The following is an 18,524-nucleotide window of genomic DNA, read 5'->3' on the forward strand; positions in this document are numbered from 1 at the left end:
GGGTTCTGTCTGAGATGCAGCAGAAGTGAAAGGGCAGCTGACTGAGGGGGAGGTTGAGTCACTGCACAGACAGAGGCAGTAAAACTCGTTATACATTTCTTCTTGACTTTTCCTTCACTTGTTAACGAGGGCTCAGGCCGCTGCTTGTTGTGTGTTCTGCTGTGGACACACTCATAACCGAGAGCGAGATTTAGATCATATATCGTGAATTATTATTATTATTTTTTTTTAGAAATACCATTTGCAACAGAACAGTTTTTTTTGCATTTACTCCATATTTTCTATTAGCATATTTTCTGAGCTGTGCTTGTCACAGAATGACCTTGTTTGAATTAACGTGATATGACAAATCATAACAATGTTTCTACGTTTTCGCTTGCGTTTCTTCTTCTTCCACCTTGATCTGTGAACTCTGAGTAGTATCACCTTGTTTAGTGCAGCTGCTTATTCTGACCTGACCAGGGTGTCGCTATGGTGCCAAATTATTGCATGGAGCTTCATAGGGTCAATAGGTAGGCAGGTAAAGACTCTCTTATCTCTTGTTGTATCTACCCACACAAATAGTTTTGGTTTTATTTGTGAGGTTTTGAGATCTGTCTTTGAGATTGGATGACACCGTGGCTAGATACCACCAGAGTTAGGTGAGAAAAATGTGTTTTATTTATAATTTTAGTGAACTGACCTTTAAAAAAAAAAAAAAAAAAAAAAAAAAAAAAAGTAATTAGCAGGAACAGTGTGCCAGAGTTCAGTGATGTTGGAGAGATGGAGGGAAATAGCAATGGGTCCAGGTCTGCTGCTGAGCTGAGGGAGTCTGCAGCCAAAATCAGGTCTTATTTTAATAGAGACAGCAGGGGAGGTGAGAGGAAACAGTCCCCCCCCCTCCTCCACAAACACACACACACACCCAATGACTTCTCTCTCTTTCTTTCTCATTCCTTTTCCCTCTATTTCATCCCTCCAGTCCTCGCTGTGAGCTTGAAATGAATCCCTGCTGCACTCCTCTTCCTCCTGGTTGGCTCGGCTGACTCTGCTGTGTGTTCGTGCCCCAGTAAAGAGTGATGCTCTGTCATTGTAGCTCATATCAGTGTTTGTATCGCTATCTTTCCTTCTACTTGACTAACCAAACGTGCTGTTTTTTTCCCCTTTCCAGTCCATCATGGAGCAGTTCAACCCCTGCTTGCGGAACTTCATAGCCATGGGAAAAAGCTACGAGAAGGCGCTCACCAGTGAGTACACCAAGCATTTCTTATTTTGGTTCTGTCTTCGTCCTTCTGTCATTCCTCCTGTCTGTCCAGTAGTCCAGGCGGGGGGGCCAACTGACCCGACACTTTTATATCCTCTTAATTAACGTCAAGTAGAGATGTGGTGTGATGACGACACAGACATTCAGTTCCTACTGTTGATGTCGGCATCAAGCCAGAGTCCCTCGATGTCGTTTTAGGCTTTCAACTACAGAAGCTAGCTTGTTGTGCTGTCGCGAAAGTGACAGCAGTAATGTCCCCCTGCAGAGACAGTCCTCGGGTATTTTGTGTCCGAATAAATGTGTACACTGAAGATCTTTTTCAAATGTTAAAGATTTGCTTATCAGAGATGAATCTCTGGGGTTGATGTCCTCTGATTGTTCCTCTGTGATGATGTCCATGTCCACGCGTCCTCCTCCCTCCCTGTGACACTGGTTCATAGATCTTAAATGTCCGCCTCTACTGTACGTCCTGTGTCATTTGCTTTTTGTGGCTTGCACAGGTGTGTTTGCATGGTCGTGTGTGTGTGTAAGAGAAAAAGGCAGAGAGATTGAGGTGTACATGCAGCAGTGGCTCAAGGTTAAAGACAAAAGCACTGGAAATGTCTTGGGGGAGCTAAGTGGAGCATAAGCCAATAGGAAGTGGAACAGGAGGAGTTGCGAGAATAACGGTGCCCCCCCACGGGGCCAAGGAAACGAGAACAGACCGAGCCGGTATCCAGGACAAGACGGGGTAAAAAATAAAAAACAGGAGGAGGTAGAGAAATATTCAGAAACACTGGGAGAAACTGCTGAAAGATGTGACATAAGCTGCTGGACATTCTTCAGGACAATGATGAAGACTATGTCTATTTCTATTGATAAGTGTCTCATGGTCCTTGATTAAAGTCACCCAGTCAGCATTGATTAAGATATTTCATGCTTCCAGATCAGGCTGGAAACGCTCTTAGCGTTGCCATGTACAAGTCGTCAGATAAGAGAAGCCTCTAAGCATGTTGAGCTCATTTATTGATAAGAAAACCTCTTTTCCACTCCGCTCTTTCATGTCACTCTGCATGGAGGAGGTTATCTGGATCGTATCTCATTTTCAGTGCTGGTGCGGCTGTGCTTGGTATGCTGTGTGCACTGTGTTGAGCTGGGCTCTCCTTCGTGTGCTTGGAGGGGAGATGCAGGGAAGACTCAGCAGCCCACAAGACCAATAAAGGAGGCCTCACTCCAGTGTGATAGATAAGGCTAAAAATAGCCCTGCGACTCCCTGAGTGGGGATTACACTTCATCAATGCCAGGCAGCGGCACAGAGGCATGGTTTAGAGTAGAGCAGAGCAGGGCTGGGCACCCAGCGAGCATCTATTGCCACAGGAAAAATGCCAGTGCAGCCTCTGGGTTTATAAGTAGAGCTGGGACGGCCAGTTTGCATCTCTGGGGAGTGTGAAAACATGCATGATGAAGGGAGGAAGCTGACTTGGTCTGTTTTGTTTGTTTGTTTGTGTCTAAAAGCATTTGGGCTTGATTGGACTGGATGTGGGTAGTGTGGTTTTGGATGTGGTGCTTCGCTGGAATTCAGTCTTAATCAAAATCTTTATTTCAGGTTAGTGCAGCACTGTAGCAGACAGGAGCTGTGAGGCTGCTTTCAGGGCCGAGAGGACATCTCACCTGGGAGAGGCTAATTGTGTGAAAGGAAAGAACCCAGTAAGCAACGATTTGGTTGTTTGAAGGTCAGAAGACATCTGATCTTTGTTAAAACTGGGTTACATTTGGCTAAGAGATCTAGATTACATATAACTGTTGCTTCAACTGAATTTAAATTGCTTTATTTGAAATAGGGGTACAACTAATATATAAATATATTTATTTTCAGATAATCTACCAACAATTTCTTCAACTAATCGATTGATAATCTTGTTTATGTATTTCCCAAAGCCCAAAGTGACGCCTTTTTTTTAAAAAACTGGTTGTTTTGTTACTTGTTTGTAAAGTCCAAAGCAGAGACACATATATTTAATTAACAATGAAAACAGCAAATCCTCACGTGTGAGAAGCTGGAACCAGGACATTTTTGCTTCATAAATGATTTAAATGATTAATCAACTATCAATCTTGTCGTCTAAATCTGTTGAGCACACATTTCAGTGTGATGTAGGTCCTAACTACACACCAAACATAGTCACATGTAACGTATAGACTTCTAAAAACTAGCCCAGTTTTGACCCAGATGTCTTTGGATCTGCAAATCATAAAATCACTGCTTACTGGGAAGGAATGTGAGAGAAGGTTTGATTGACGTTGTGGAAGACCTGATTTCAGTGGGAAGGAAGATGGAGTGCATCCAATCTCAGCTGATAGAGACATCTTTCTTGTTTGTGTTTCATTTACACTGACACTCTCCGCTCTGTATCGGCTTTATATCCCTGTTCTAATCCTCTTCAGGCAGACCCTCCTTCTTCCTTTCTTCTCCTACCTCCCTCCCTCTCTGTCATTTTTCGGCTCACAGACAAGCAAAGCATCCCCTCAAGCTAGTCCTGCCTCACCTGGCCCCGCTCTCCTCCCAGCTGGGTTTTCTCCAGACATCGATTAAATTAGCTGTGCTCTCCCAGCTGTCTTAGCCTCACCTCCATCCCCTCGCTCTCCCACACTCTTATATCCCACCTAGCCTTAACTCAAACCAGGCTTAGGAAAAGCCACAAAAGGGTCTTGGCTTGTCTCTTTGTCATAGCTTACCGGACAGGGTTGCACTGCTGTGTAGAGATTTACTGGCTTTTATCTCAACTCATGGTTTTGATAAAGAAAAGGAAAGAAAGCAGGCCAAGTTATTTCAGAAGTTGTCTCAAAATTGTCTTATTGAAGAAACGAAATTAAGTATGTTTACAGGCTGAGCAGCCAGACTCCGTCTTCATTTTCAGAACAATAACTTGCATAGCAGCGAGCTTGGCTCAGCGTCTCTGTGGACCCACGTCACGAAAACAACTAGAACTCAACTTGAACTTGAATATATTCACATTGTTTTCCATGTGGAGATATAAATACTCATTTTTCCCCTCTCTTGGGGATTCTGCATGAGTGTCCTCTGGCAGTTCAAAGCACAAACACCCATCAACGTGACGGCTCTGTAATAAGCTCAGCCCTCATCCATATGTATCTCCCGACTGGACATGTGTCCTCTGTCATCATGGCTGTCAGTCCTTGTGTGGCTAACCCCTGACCTGCTTTAATTCACCGTCGCTGCTGCTTGAGGCCATCTTGTCCGCATTTTTAAGGCCTGAGTCACCATTATGTCTCAGCCAGTGTCTCTTGCTTGTGTGACAATGCACCGCAGAGAATAATGGCTGACATTCAGTATTTGAATTGCAGAGTGCTTTGATCATTGCTGTGGAAAGTTGTTTTGTTTTTTTCAAGTAGGGAGTTGTTAAGATGGCACTGTTAATGATTTTAAAAATTCAGTTCATCCAAATTACAAAAAACACCTTTTTCTGCATACATACCCTCAGTGGTATCCAGCCATCTAGCCATGTAGACAGTTTTTGTTTTAACTGCTGAAATGTCATTTTTGAATGCTTCAAGTAGCACAAATGAACCTCCGTTCACCTCCAGGGCGATTGCTAGGGCTGAGGTTTGATCGCATTTTATCGAATCTCATCAATCCCAGTGTTGAATTCACATCTTTTCATATCACTAACTATAGAATCTAGGTTGAGCTGTTTTTCTATATTCAGAACTATTAAGCTGATCAGCTTGAAATATCAATATGATTTACATGAAAGATTTACAGGGAGATCTGAACTACTGAACGTGCTGTGACACAATAAGTTTTACACTATAGAAGAATTACATGTTTGTCTTGTTGAACTGTCACAGTTGTGACTGTAGAGTGGTGTCAGGCTATGTTCAGACAGTGCAGTGTTTTGGCGTTTGATAAGCCTTCAAACTGGTATGTGCTCAGATCCATTACTCAAATTGGACTTCACTCTATATCGTACTTCAAATAACATGCCCACCTCCAGCGCAGCCTCTTGTATCGTTTTAATGCAAGGCTGTTTTCGGTCTGAACGCTTTCAGAGTGATGCTTCTTTCTCTAACAGAAGATCTTCTACCGAGTGCAGACTCCACTTTACAGACAGCATATTAACTAGACAATGGCCTTTAGGGACGTTACTCACGGGTTTAACGTTAATTAGCTATGTCATTTCGGCAGGCATCAATGATGGTCTGCGCCAGCTAAAAACAGGAAGCTGAATGTTTTGTACGTCGCACTTTGAAGTCAAATAAGAGGAAGTACAGAGAGAAGATATGTTGGCCTCTGAGCTTAGCAATTCCACATATTTCACCAACGTGGAATCGGATCCAAAATGGAACCGGCTACCAAAACCTAATCCTGGCAGAAGTTTCAGAGATAGAGTAGAACTTGAAGCTGTTTGCAATGGCTAGATACCATTATGGGCAATTAAGAACATGTTTTTTTCTGTAATTTGGGTAAACTAATCCTTTTAAAAAGGTTTACTCCGAAGTAATTTTACTTTTTTAAAACTTGTCTTGCTTGAGATTAGTCTAGCTTTCTCTCTGTTTCCTGTAGTTGCCTCCATAGAGCTTTTCCTTTTCCTGCCTGGTCTCCATTTCCGCCTGTCGCTCTTTATTTCCCATGCCCAACCTTACCTCTCTTGGGGGGGGGCTGTAGGGGAGGGTTGCAGAGCTAAAGAAGACATAATTTCAACTCCGCACCCTTGATCTGATGCCCAATGCTTCCATGTTTCCAGGTGTCACATATGCTGCAAAGGGCTACTTCGACGCTCTGGTGCGGATGGGCGAGATGGCCAGCGAAAGTCAAGGCTCTAAGGATCTTGGTGAGTCCTCGTAGTGGCTATAGTACCCCTGGTGGGGTGGAGGGGGGTTGCACAAGCAGATGGTGAATGCAATGGCTCGTGCTGTAGAGCAGAAGCAGCTGATAACAAACCTGAAACCGGACATGCAGACACACTCCAGTAATTCAGTGCTTAAAGACTGTAAATCCTAAAAACAGAGCAACTGTTTTCAACTCCTTACTGCGTCAAATGAATTCCAAACCGCAGTATCAACCCAATTCATATAACCAGAAACATTCTAATTTGTGAAGAATTAATTCTGCATGTTTGTCACAGCATGCCCATTTGGTGAATCTCTTGTTTTCCTCACAATCAGGAAAGATAAACGCTCTCCAGTTGTTTTTTTATTGTGCCACTGTGAGCAAATAATAAATTCACAAATTTGTCTGGCATTTGATATTCACAGCAGCACACATGGCGAGGTGGATTTGCTTTCCATTCATAATAAGCCCTCAATATATTTTCAGTGCAAATGAAAAATCTTCCTGTTTCCAGCAGGATGTGAGGTACGGTTTCCCCAGCTCGTTCAGCTCCGTGTGGTGGATCAGCTCTGGTTCTGCTCATTATAGACTTACCTTTAAGTGATAATTGCATAGGTGAGAATTGAAGGCCCGTTAATAGCAAATACACACGTAGAAATATCTGTATTTAGTAAGACAGGCCTGTATATCATCGTCGCGCTCTGTGCAAAGTTGTGTCATAGTTGTGGACCCAGTCACATGCCGAGGAGTGTGAGGAGAGCGTTAGCCCTGGACCGCTGCATCCTTTTGGTTCCTTTACCCTGATGTGACTTAAAATAGCAGACGTGGACTGAAACAGGGTAGGAGAGGAAGGAAGGAAGGGGGGAGAGATGTGAGAGGAGGGTAAAACAGGGATATCCGAGGTGAATAAGGAGGATATAAAAGCAGCATTCATTATTCATGAGGAGACCTTTTTGGGTACTTCTTCCAGAGCTTCATCACTTCATTTTTCTTCCCTGTGTCTCTTTTGAGTAAATACTCTGTTGAGCTTGTGCGCCCACTCTAATTTTGAAAATTGAGAAGCTCATTACTGTCGCTCCATCCAGCTTCGACGCCATAATTCGTATCACAGATGTTTCAAGCTTAGAGATTTGTCTACTTCCTGCTATAATCCTTTAGCTTTAATGAACTTACGAGCCAATGATTCATCTTAAACATTCAATTATTAAAAACAACCACAGAATATAAGTGACAGCCTTTGTAATCCAAGACACTTATCTTCATCTGAAAATGTCGGACATTAAAAATTAAAAACCATTTTGTGTCCTGCAGATGTTTCCATCTCCAAAATGTCTATAAAACGGAATTGTTACATTTTCTGTGTTTTTCGGCATCCCACAAAAAATGCTCAAAAGACATGAACTCTGTATTCATGAATTAACCTCACCTGTGTAGTAAAATACCGTATGTCCATGTTATTATGTAGTACAGGATATCCCATCATCCATCTGTACATCCCCATTTCCATCAGCGTGGTTGCTTTTGCTGTTGTGCCTTTCATGTTTTCTGTCTTACACGACAGTGCTTTTGTAGTCTTTTGTCTGCGTGTGTTTTGGGGTTGCCTGTTTTGTGTTCCTTTTCGATTTCTTTTTCTGGCAGCCTAACCGTGAGTCAGCAGCCTTTTTAACTCGGCAGAACCTGCTTCTGCCTCCAGTGCAATGACCGACTAGGCTGGGCAGAATGGATTGATGCCGTCTCCACGTATCAGCAGGGCTCAGAGCAGTTGTGGTCTGTGCAGACTGAAAGGGGAGTTGCTCTGACAACGCAACCCTTACGGCTTCAGTAAATTATGTGAGAGAATGCAAATGACCTGGTGAAATGCAAAAAGAATGAAACGTGTAGTTTTAGGAGGATTCCTAAATGCTGATGACAATGTTTCCCACAGATGGAGTATTTGTTTATTGGCATGTTCATGTGATCGTGGGGAGCTCCGACTCGTCCAAAACAAACTTTTTTTGCAGGGAGGCCATTTTTCTCTACAAATGCACATGAATGCATCTTTTCAGTTCTACAGCTGCATTTCTTATCATACTTTTGAAAGGCAGAAAAAATAATGAATAGAGAAATATTAACATAATTAGGCAGATTCACTGATGCGTTTTAAAGCCTGTAACTATAATAATGATAGAAATCCTGACTTTTAGCAAACCACCACCACCTCGGTCTATTTTGGTCTAGAAGAGGTCACAGAAAAGTGGAGCGCTTTACTGTTGTGGCATACAGTAAACCCTGCTAGCTTATTAATTACCAGATAACAGGGACTGTGTGTGTGTGTTTCCTCAGCCGGCACGTGTCTCTGACTGAGCAGAGCTAAGACCTCAGATAATTGTGTGTGCGTGTGTGTGTCAGGGATAATCACTCACCCGGGGTTTTACCTTGCACTTTATAATTGCTGAGGACTGAAGGCAGATTTGTAAAATTGGCGAACTTGTGATTGTGCATTTAATTGGGTTTTGTTGAGGGGAAAATGTCTGGGTGCCACAGAGCTGAATTAACAGGGCTAGACTTTAAACCGCTGGAACTCTCTGAGGTGACGGAGCCTTTCTGCCAGAATTCACTCTGACTGTACTCGTTCAAACAATGTAATTAATCAGAGTATTAAGATGAACAGCAGCTAATGACGTTAGCACATGAACAGAGGATGCGGAACTGCACGTGACAGGGCGAAATAAGGAGAAGACAAAGGGGCAGGTTTGAGAAATTCAGCTTGATGGAGAAAGTGAAGAACATCATGTAGGGTGGAGAAGCACGGGACTGTTGATAAATTAACTTGCTTTATTAGCATCGCTAATAATATCCAGACTTAATGGATAACACCACCTCTGTTCTCCTTGAAGGAAAGTTTAAAAACTAGTCAGAAGAAACAGGAAATGAATCCTATTGTAATTGTTTTAGCATGCAAGTTTACGGGCGTTAAGGTGGAGCCATGAATTAAATGTTTTATTTTGGTCATGGACTCGTAGATCAATACTCTTCCGTGTGATTGAGTCAGTTTTTTCCTGCAGCATAATTGAACATAGTGAACAGATGCCTCACATACCTCCACAGCTGAGTGAAAGGAACAAACAGGAACGTCATCTTGCTGTAGCTGGTTTAATAATGGGTCTGAGGATCCACGTGGTTTAGGGTTTGGTACTGATTTTATTGATTCAGATTATTATTATTATTATTATTATTATATATTCTTGGTTCTCACTGAATCTTGTTTCAGATTATTTTGTTATTGGGTATAAAGGGAAACATAAATATGCAAAAATCAAACACGGGTTACTTTTCAGCAGATTTTCCGGTGTCATTTGTCAATCACGTATATTGTGTGTCTTCTTGGTTAAGTCCAATACATAAAGATCACGGTCACCATATAAGGAGCCATAAGGGGCTGAAGCTAGGATGACACCTGGTTCTGGATACCCACCCCTCATGTTCTGACTCCTGTTATCAGTAACATGGTTATCGAAATGAGAAAAACTGCTAAAGAAGTTATTATACACAGATGTTCATCTGTGTGTGTGTGTGTGTGTGTGTGATTGTAGCTTGTAATTTTCACTGGAACACTCTCACTTTAGAAACAGCAGCAGAGGCAGGGGAACAGTTTAATGGTAGATTTCAGCTGCCTACACACACACACACACACATACCCATACTGAATACTGTACAAGTGCACACCCTCACATGCCACAGCAGGCGGTGCTCAAACTGAGTAATTAAGACAAAAAAATTACATGATTATTATCCACTTTTGTAGCCTGAAATAAACTGACTCACGTCCTCATGGGGACACTTGTTTATGGAGAGCGCTGTTGTTTATCATTTTGTACAGCTGATACCACACAGCCCTGACAGCTCTGCACAGGAAGAGGAAATGATGCCTCACTCTGTTTCATTCAGCTATTCTTAATTTACACGATGCTGTCAGAGTTTGAACAACTGCTCTGCTGCATGACTCCCTGTGTGGAGAGATGAGATACTCCACGACTGCAGTGTGGAGTGTCGCCCCACGCATCCTCTCCTCTTTCACTACTGCTCTCTCTGTGTCTGCGAACGCCCCCGCATTGATGTGGGAGCTCAGGCAGCCCTGGGAGAGCACGCCGACTCTGCACACATTTCTAAAAATAGATAAAACGAAACGCCTCGACTGGAGCTGCTTCGAAGGAGGAGGAGAGACTGAATACGATGCTCGAGCTGCAGCCCAAAAATGGCTCGTCGGTGATGTCAGTACGGTGAAAACACCATCGTCTTTCTTCCGTATACTAAATATGGACATGGTTGTGAGAGAAAAAAATAGGAAGCTCCTGCAGTTCCGGTTCCCCTTTCTGACCATATAAGGGCTCTGCCATTCAGATGCAAATCTGGGCAGAGGTGGTACTCCGTCAGGTCTGTGCTCAGGCACAAAGAAAAACATCCATTTTGGCTTTGCTTTGTATAATTTGTGGATGTAACCGATTTCATGTTAGTAGATTCTATATCTGAATCTACATTTTATACAGTTTATACATGAACTCGTATATGTATCTTCACCTGTCACGTCCTCTGTCCTCAGGTCCTAACTCTTAGAAGGAGAAACTTCTGCACACTGTCACAATCAGACTTTTGCAGTATGTAACAGTGGAGACAACATCACAAATGGAGGTTTTTAGTCTAGAGTAAAAGATGGAGAGGATTATTAACATTCGATTAAACCTTTGTCTAACCAGGAAAGCCTAACTGCGATAACAGTGAGTCATGGACTAACAACATAAAATGGATAACATAAAATATGTCGTCTATACTAGAATGTAGCAAAATGCTAATTTAAAATTATAAATAAAATTATCAAGAAGAATCTTCTAAAATAAACTTTTTTTTTAAGGGATCCATTTAAACAGATTTTCAACTGCATTTTGCTTCTGTAAATGTTTCTTGAAAAAAATGCTTCTGGAAAAAGAATATGAAGAGAAAAATAGAGGGCAAGAGAAATGGGTTAATGGTTATGAACTAAAGCCCAAAGTAAGTGAGCTTCACTTAAGTTTTACACACACTAAAAATAAAAACTGATAAATTTCCATATATTTTTATCTATTAAAAGTTTCAGCCAAAACATTCTTGACCATTTTCACTAGAACTCCAGCTACGACCCTACTAGATATTTCCTGTTGGATGGCTAATTAACACAGTGTCCACATATTTTATGCTCCATTTTTGGGTTCTAATTAAATTTTCCTTCCATCCCTCTCATCTAATTCTCATCATTCTCTCATGTATTCCCATTGCCGAGGGCTGAACATGCTTTAGCATAAAATCCATCTCATTAAAACAATTAAAGGTTAATTCACATGGCCAAATTTGAGGTCCAGGAAACAATTACCCCTTGGTTAATTAATTCATAGGAACACGATTTAGAAGAGTGTGTTGGCCTTCAAGGCATATTCCTCCACTTCATCAGACTTACTGTTAAAGGATAGCAGGCTTTCACAAATGGGAACAAGTCTCCGAGACAAGCGGCGATATCACAGACTCCGAGATTAGGCAACAGCAGGGGAGAATGTAATTCTGGTGGGTCAAAATGACAAAAATGTCCTTCCTGTGGTTCAGTGTTCATCAATGGATTTCATTGTATAATTTTCTCCTCATTTGTCTCTAAAATAATTATACTTCGTCTGGGAGCGAAGTGGTTTAAATCACTATATCGCAGATATACGAGCACTTGCTCCTGGAAGCAGAGGTAAAGAAAACAGAAGATGAAAGCAATAATAAGGACTCATAAACAAGGACAGGGAAGCAACTTCCTCAGCGACTCTCTGAGACGAGACTGTTGTGTTGCTGAGTCACCGAGCATCTCTTAGGGAAATTCTTCCACAATATTTTCTTTTTCTCCTCCAACTGTGTCTCTCTTGAAATCTCGCGCTGCTCAATTTGAGGAAAAAACGTGACCTTGCCGTGACCCTCGTTTTTCTGAGCCAGCACAGACTGAATTTCCCTCGAGCTTCGACCCCAATCTGAATTCAGCCAGCATTTACTCTGTGTTAAGGGAAACCGCAGCAAGAGCAGTCTTTAAAAGTGTTTTTTTTCCCTTTTTACCCCCGCCTCGTCATCTCACAATGTAATAGTTCTCCCAATCCCACGCACATTATCCTACAGGGGACGGTTTCTGCTTGTGTCCAACCTTAAAAGGATTGATTGTGGCATTTTGAATCATCAGTTGATGACAAGTCTGACAACAAAGTCAGACCTGAGGGAGTTTACATTTAATTGAGTTGTGTAACGCTGAGGGATTGGTGATGTGCTGTCACAGAACAGAATGATTGAGCCTTTTTTAGTGGATGGAAAATTATAAATGTGTTATGCAAGTGTATCATATTTGCCTCTGCCCCCACACCGCTGCAGAAAGACAAAGGGGCATCTTTTTCACAGTCAGGCTTAGGATTTGTTTTCCCCTGAAGGCCGCAGTAATGAGGTAACCACAGTCACTTTTGGACTGCCAGAGGGGCAGCCAGTCCGATGGGTCCTTGCTGTTGGCCCAACTGTCCCCCTAGATCACCCAAATGCCCAAGTACTAGTGGGGCAGTTGGGCAACCCATAAAGATTCTTTGGCCCTAGGGTAAACTGTTGGCTGTTGGGTCAGGTGGTAGTGGGGCACTTGGACTGACTGGAGGGACAGTTGCTCTGGCCTGAGGGGCACTTGGGCTGACTAGAGTGGCATTTGTCAATCATATGGACACTTGGGGCAACCCGTGGGACATTATGGAAGAATGATGTCATGCAAGAGTCCTACTAGGGCATAAAGTTATTGTGCTGAAATAACAGACATGTTGGCACTCACCCCTCCTGCTGTGAGTTTTGGGCCTTTTTTCTCTGACCTGTTATGTATTTTAATATCCATCTGGGGTGAACTTACTATTTAATTACCAAAACCCAAGTGACCAATCTCAGATGGGAGACATAGCTATCCTTTGTCTGTCTGCACGTCATCAGAGGAGCTCCACTGTACTAGTTTAGATTTCCCTTACTGTTTCTGCCCTTTAGAAAGTCCTTGTCCTCAAGTCACCTCCAGAAGTGAGGGAGGACGCAGAGAAACGGGAAGAAATAAGAGACACATAATGAAGAGAGAGACCGAAGAACGAGGAAGGCGAGACAGAGAGCGATTTGTTCCTGGCTCATTAGCAGCCTTCAGAGTCTCTGGTCAAATCAAAACCTCGCTGCCAAAAGAGCACACAGGTCCGAGTACCAGCACTTTGATCACCCCCACCCGCCATTCATTACTACAACCCACACCACCTGTGTGCTGCTTTTCTTCTCCCTCCATTTCATGTTTCTGTCTTGAGCGTCACATTCATCCGCACTTTCAAACGAGCTGTATTGTCAACACTAAGCTGCACGTCTTTTGGAGTCCCAGTTAAGTTGCAAAAAGAGATCAGGGAGTGATTGTGTAGCGTTTGATTGAGCAAATGGATGTAATAGGGTGTTAATGTGGCTTTAATAACGTGTTAGGCTCTATAAAATGTCCTTGAGGTGTCGCATTGTCCTTGATGTGGGGATTCAGCCAAATGGTGACTTAATGATGCCGACAATAATGTGAAGTACAGGCTCTGATCTGAGGCACTGCAGAATTAAACTGACTGCCAAACATCCAGATCACACAAACTCAAACAGACAGCCATTTTTGACAAAAGACAAAGGTTTTTATGTCTGTCTTTTTCCCTGTTCTTGTGGGATTCCCAGTTTATATCATTAAACTGAACATGGTACCACCTGTTAGCTCCTTGTTATCTTATTGTCACCAAGCTGTAGTGTGAAGCTGCCAGTGAATCCTTTTCTTGTCTGTCAAGGCTTTTAAGACAATGCTGAAGAAGTGATACGTTTGTAAACCTGCAATCCTTCCTACCGCCTCATGTAGACTATGTCTGCCTTTTGTGCCAACTCCATAGAGACGGACAGTGACAGGGGTGGCCCAGGTGATGCATCACTTAAAGAAAACCGTAAAGAAAATAGTTACTTGCCATTTTCCCACTGTGGGACCCAATTGGATGCCAGGGATCACATTGACTGGCAGAGGTCCACGTGTGTTTGTCAAAACACAAAAAGCTATCAGGTTTGATCTCCATCTTTCCCCTCATGCCCTCCGTCCCCTCCATCCCTCCGTCCCCTCCATCCCTCGCGTCTAGCTTGCGTCTGCTGTGTCAGATAATGTAATGATTATGTATTGCTGGTCATTCCTATCGATCTTCTGTAGCTTGATTCCTTTTTTTAAAGGATTCATTTTTCTTTTCAAGACACTGGAGAGGTAAAGATATCAACCAGAGCCCAGTTATGACAGGACGTGCTTACATGTGTCTCATCAGATTGCAAGGATTAGTGCTGTTATTGTAATTTATAACTAGGAACATGATGACAGCGAGGGTTAGCTTAAACATTTGGGCCCCTATATAACTGCCAGCATATTGCAGGATTATATTCTTTCATGCTGGACAGATGTACAAACTGCAACAAAACGAGTCATTGTCAAGTCACTTTATTGTCAGCTATGTGCTTAATGTTAATACTTATAAGGAATTGTATTTGCGGTAGTGGAAATGTGTGCATGTCTTCGAATGTGTTTGGGTGCACGCAGCCGATATTTTAGAGAAATTAAAGCCCCAGAGGAGCACAACAATAACAGTGTCAATCATGCGGCTTTCAGGAGGACAAATCTCCCTGCAGCACCTTGTACTCCGTCCACTGCAGCTTTCTGGGGATTAGAGCTGCTTGTGTTTGCTTTCAGGCTGCTATAATACAGTCCCTGCAGAGACGCACACTACATAAAACACCTTCCTCCATATGGCCATTAACTGTGGTTGTCTCTCTCTCGCCCTCTGTTGTGCCCAGGAGTCGCATGGAAAGTAGCTGGGATAATAAACCCAGATGTGAGCGCTGCCCTTGGGCCTGTTCTCACCCTGCAGTCAGAACTGCTCAACACACACACACACACACACACACACACACACACACACACACACACACACACACACACACACAGTGTTTTAAAGACTTGAGAGGTTTCAGAATGAACTTTACCCCAGTTTGGTTTCAGGGTTGATACACAAGCCATAATTATCAAATTTAATTCTGTGAGCCGTGTTTTGGAAGCTGTTTACAGGTGTTCACCTACTTTCTCTCCACGTGTGCAGTAAATCTCTGAATCTTAGACTTAACTATGGATCTTGTGAGGTATTATTCAAACAATAGCTGGCCTTTTTTGCTTAATTTGGTTGGACATTTTGCTAGTTTGCCAGATGAAATGGTCTTGCACTCAATTAAAGTCCTGCCTTCAGTTTCCATTTGTAGACACTGGCATGGAATAACAAAAGACAAAAGACAAAAGCAGAAGTTGTGTAGCCTTTAATTGATCCGGACCCGCGCACACTGCGTACGGACAACAAGGTGCTTTACTCCCCTCTAAGCCTCAGATGTTGTGATCTGCTCTGATTATCAGTAAGCAGCTTAGTTGTGACGGGTAGAAGTCCAGTATTTCACAATTCAAGGTGGAGAGGTTTTGGATTAAAGGGGTGCAATGAAACAAGAACATCCAGGAATTTGGGAACCTTCCAGGTGACGGACAAAGTCATTTGCTCAGGACATACACACCTGTGCTCTTAGACCTGTCGCCGGTTTACGACACAGAAAGATGATTTTAAAGGATCATTCGGCTTCATTACAACTTGGGTCTCATCTTTGTAGTTTTGGTTATCAGGAAGATTGCTAAAAAAAAAGAAGTTAGACAAGCAGAGAAGCTCTTGTTGTAGTTGTCTTCAGAGTTTTCCTGTGCAGTGAGGGAGTTTTGTCCATTTCAACTATAGTGGTTTCGATAATCTGGACGAACCGTTTTCTTGTTTACAACCTGTCTGGTTGTAAACATTTGTTGTAGCTCATTCCCAGAAGCTACTTTTGAAGTTTGGTGAATATTGTTATGATAACTGAAAGAAATTATGGCCAAAAAAAAAAAATCCCATACCATATTTTTTTGGCTGCAGCAGCTGGTGGCAGGGTGACCTCTGATTGACCATCTGCTCTACTGAAGCGTGAAGTGAGTTCTGTAACTGTACCCTGACCTGCCAGAGAAGACAGTTTCCCCACAGGGATCAATGAAGAATAACCTTAATTAGTCTATAGATGAACACATCTGTTATAAATGCCGATCAAGGCTCCATTTTATGGAAGCATGCATAGTGTGAAGTGTAGTTAACCCTTCGGCTATATTTCATCCCCAGCTGAACAGCTTCATGTTGGCAGAGCAGGAGTGAAGCGAAGCACGGATGTGAGTTGATGGCTCCCTCTTTCTGTACCGTAACTGATCTGTAGAGGGAGTGTACACAGGGTTGTAGTCGTATTAAAATGCACTGACCATCACTGTGATTGATGTTCTGTATAGCCTTTTAGGAAAATGTTATTTTCACACTGAAGGATGAATTTGAAAGGTGTAAGTTATATTAGTCTTTGTCCGTTAGGGGGATGAGTGAGGCTTCACCTCCTGACCCCCCAGTCCTGATGCAGAGGGGACTGGTTGTACAGGAGGGACCTCCTGTATCGGTCCTGGATCAGCCTGTTACTGAAATTTCTCTGACCAGGAGTGTTTTCCATGATGCACAACAGTTTGTGCAGCATCTCGAGTATATCAGTGTAAAAGTTAAATCAAGTGAAAGGGGGCAAAGACAGGATTTTGAAAAGTTGAGGGACCATGTCCCTTAATCCGCGGTGAAAATAGTTTCCCTTGTTTTAAACGTTTGAATGTGCTTCCTTATTTTGTCATTAGAAATTTTACATTTCGACATTGCACAGCATAGAAATACAAAGTTTAATTTTATTTGGACATAGTTTGCTAATAAATGCTGTAGTAAGAAATTACTAATATTCAGAGATATTTGGAAACAAAAACTAAAGATACTAAAATTAAAATAAGAGTAATAAAATTAACATATAAACAAAGTGAAACATACCCGCTCCCTGATAATCTGTTATTGTCTGTAAACCAATATCCTATGAATTCCACCCTCTTTTTTTTATAAAGTGCAGTGTTGTGATACCCCTCTGGCTGAGATCAACATCTGTGTGAGTGTGAGTGTGAGTGTGTGTGATAGAGGTGCTTGAGTTCAGCCCACTCGCCGTAGCCTGTCGATGGCCGGTGGCTGTTTATTAATGGATGGGATGGAGTGTGTGTGTTGGGCGCCCTCCAAGAATCAAAGGAGAGTTTGAAAGTACACGCCAGTGCATTTATCTGCCTCGCTGCTCCTAATGCCCTGTCCTGCGGCAGCCAAACACTTCTATAGTGTTAGAGCTGTCACTGCATTTTCATAAGCAGATGCGTGGCTGTAAAGTGGGGTGGTGTGTTGGAGACGAGAGCATTGTGTAAAGAGCAGTGATAGTGAGTGGAGTAAGATTGACATTTTACACTAAAACACTTAAACGAGTACTTCTTCTTGCAACTCTACTCTCAATCTGCAAAGCAGCTAGTGTCTTCAGCCACCTGAAGTGTAGTTGTGGAAATACTCAAGTTAAGTACTTAACTTATTCAATTTCTTCCTCTGCCCCCCCAGCCCCTGCTCCGACCTCTCCTAAATCCCTTCTTCTCCAACTGAGTCTCGTCTGCATGACTGCAGCACTTCCATTAAGCCCCATTAATCCTGTTGAGACAGCCCACTCGCAGTGTCCCCTCTGACTGTCCAGTGTCCCCACGTCCACTAACACCCCCCCCACACACACCTCGCCCAGCGTCCCCATGTTAGAGCAACATACATTATCTGATGTCAGCGTACATTATGCAGGAGGCAGATGAGTTAATGCATGTTCGTGGACTCATTTAGAATAAGTTGGCTCTCGTGCTTCGAGGTCGTGCTGCAGCTGTAGATCATTTTACTGTGGACATTTCCAGTGTGCCAATATTTCTTATAGATGATGGAGCCTCACTGATATACTGGTGTTATTTTCCCACAGAGATACTGTATCAGTATTGCCATATATGTTGGTAGATATGAAATATTAAGAAATTGGAGTACATATATAGTATGTTTTATAAGATGGCTTTTTATGTATTTTGACTCTTATTTTCTTAAGTCAAGTGTTGTATAAAGTAAATATTAGTTTCATTTGTGTTTTAAATATAGTTATTATTCATGATTGTGGGGTTGAGTTATAATATTAGTATTATTATATTACTTATATTTACTGTTACTGTCATCTTTGATGGTAAAGTTTATTGTTCAACTGTGAAATATCTTCCCTCAGACCTCTACCTTACTAGAGCCCGATTGATACTGGATTTTTGAGGTAGATATGGATGTTTGAGAATTTATAATGATGCATTGACCGATTTGCCTGACATAAACACACAATGTAAAACAAAAAAGAAATCATAAATGTTGTTAATAGAATGGTGACCAAGTGATGTGCTGTACATTTTAC

The 18,524-nt window shown here is 42.4% G+C and overlaps 1 protein-coding gene across 2 annotated transcripts in view; it reads left to right on the forward strand.

The window, feature by feature from the left end:
- Window positions 1-1,150: 1,150 nt before the first annotated feature.
- baiap2b (BAR/IMD domain containing adaptor protein 2b) overlaps window positions 1,151-18,524 on the forward strand; it is a 40,971-nt gene continuing 23,597 nt past the window's right edge. For both annotated transcript variants that reach the window (XM_070926788.1, XM_070926789.1), the window contains exons 1-2: window positions 1,151-1,226; window positions 5,989-6,075. In XM_070926788.1, coding sequence (XP_070782889.1) covers window positions 1,157-1,226; window positions 5,989-6,075 — 157 coding nt within the window. In that variant the 5' untranslated portion in view covers window positions 1,151-1,156. The remainder of the gene's footprint in view (window positions 1,227-5,988; window positions 6,076-18,524) is intronic.

This window comes from Enoplosus armatus, chromosome 20 (assembly GCF_043641665.1).
Source record: "Enoplosus armatus isolate fEnoArm2 chromosome 20, fEnoArm2.hap1, whole genome shotgun sequence".
NCBI lineage: Eukaryota > Metazoa > Chordata > Actinopteri > Centrarchiformes > Enoplosidae > Enoplosus > Enoplosus armatus.